Below are 1,892 nucleotides of genomic sequence, written 5' to 3'. Positions count from 1 at the left end.
CAACTCAAAAAAAAAAAAAAAAAGAAGACAATGGTTTGGAGGTCTGACATGTCACTTTTCACACCATCTTTATTTTTTTTTAATTTATTTTTTATTTTTGAGTTGGAGTCTCACTCTGTCGCCCAGACTGGAGTGCAGTGGCACGCTCCCGGCCACCGCAACCTCGACCTGCTGGTCTCTAGCGATCCTTCCACCTTAGCCTTCCAAGTAGCTGGAACTATAGGTGCGCGCTACCATGCTGGCTAATTTTTTGATTTATTGAAGAGATGAGAGCTCGCCAAGTTGCCCAGGTAGGTCTCGAACCCGCAGTCTCAGGCAATCTACTCACCTCAGCTTCCCAAAGCGCGGGATTACAGGCTGAACCACTGAGCCCGGCCTCACACCATCTTTAAATAGACATGTGCTAATGATACAAGAATGATCTTCATGTAATCTGTACTCATTAACAAGGGAGACCAAAACAAAAGAAAATATTGTCTCTTTTTTCCCTCTTTGTACATTTCCACTCTCTACTTGAATGCAACTTATATTAAATTGCAGGAATACATATCAGTGAGAGAAAAGGCCTCTTGTATTGTGTCCTCTTTTGTCAGGTTAAAAGAAGCTGTATTTTAGAAAACAAAGAAAGGCAGCCAAGAATAGTTTTTTATATATTTGTGCAACCTTACCCAAACTGGATTAGCTATATGTAGTGGTTTGCCTAATATGCCAACCCTGAAATGTTTGTTTCATCATTATGCAGTGGATATCAGGCATGGTCTGTGTAGGAGAATTTGCTGTCCCCAGAGGGATCTCATATGGCTTTCTCTCTGACAGCATCTTCCTGTGTGTACCTGGTCATTGCCACCTAGTGGTGAGAAAGAGAAGCGAGAAGGCAAGGACCTAAGCAAGGGACAGAACAGGAAGTGCCCTCTTGTGCTTTCTTTCTCTTACCCTGCATTGAGTTTGCGCTTTTGTCAATTTTGGTTTTTATTTTGATTTGTTTTGTTTTTGTAGATAGAGTATGTGGTATTTGGAGAAATACCCAGTGATCTTTCTGGCACTTTGGTCTTCTCTAACCACTCCTTGGGACGGCTGCAAGAACGAATCGTACAGCTCCACGAGGAAAACTCCAAGCAGCAGAAACTTAACAAAGAGTGGAGGGAAAGACGCAAACAGCTCATTCGGGAAAAGAGAGAGATGGCAAAAACTATACAAAGTGAGTATCTAAGCCCGTGGCCTAGCTAGTGAGGGTCACTGGTGAAAGAAGGAACTATCTGGCAACTGTCTCCAGTTCTGACAACAGTAATCATAGAATCAGGACCACTGAGAGAGAAAACAAGAGGATCTGCTCATCTTCCCACTTCTCCTGATGCCATTGAAATATCCATTTTAAGGGAGACATCCTTCATCATAGAATCTGTTTCTCTTTGTTTATGATTAAAATGTAGAGTAATAGCCGGGCTCAGTGGCTCAGCCTGTAATCCCACACTTTGGGAGGCTGAGGTGAGTGAATTGCCTGAGCCTGCGGGTTCAAGACCCGCCTGGGCAGCGAGACCTCATCTCTACAAAAGATCAAAAAATCAGCCGGGCGTGGTAGCGCATGCCTGTAATTCCGGCTACTTGGAAGGCTGAGACGAAAGGATCACTGGTGCACTCCAGTCTGGGCGACAGAATGAGACTCCAACTCAAAAAAAAAAATGTAGAGTGATATAATAATAAGCCATGTACCTACTACTCACCTTAACAAATAAAACATTAAAGATAAAATTGAAGCCCCTTTTCCTTTCCAATACTATTCTGCTACTCCTTTCCCAGGGATAATCACCAGGTATGCAGACACTCCTATGTTTGTATTTACACAAAATGTATAGAGCTACCTTGCATTTTTTTTTTTTTTGGAGTCTCATTTG

At 42.6% G+C, this 1,892-nt stretch overlaps 1 protein-coding gene across 1 annotated transcript in view; it reads left to right on the top strand.

Moving 5' to 3' along the window:
• LOC103275825 (cilia- and flagella-associated protein 44-like) overlaps window positions 1–1,892 on the top strand; it is a gene marked incomplete at its 5' end in the record, with an annotated part of 78,393 nt that overhangs the window by 61,656 nt on the left and 14,845 nt on the right. Inside the window, one exon of the mRNA XM_008073229.1 lies at window positions 997–1,198. Within this exon, the coding sequence (XP_008071420.1) occupies window positions 997–1,198 (202 nt within the window). The remainder of the gene's footprint in view (window positions 1–996; window positions 1,199–1,892) is intronic.

This window comes from Carlito syrichta, unplaced genomic scaffold, assembly GCF_000164805.1.
Source record: "Carlito syrichta isolate Samal-C Ts95f unplaced genomic scaffold, Tarsius_syrichta-2.0.1 Scaffold315771, whole genome shotgun sequence".
Classification (NCBI taxonomy): domain Eukaryota; kingdom Metazoa; phylum Chordata; class Mammalia; order Primates; family Tarsiidae; genus Carlito; species Carlito syrichta.
Note: the sequence above shows the minus strand (reverse complement) of the source record. Positions and strands in the feature narration are given on the sequence as shown.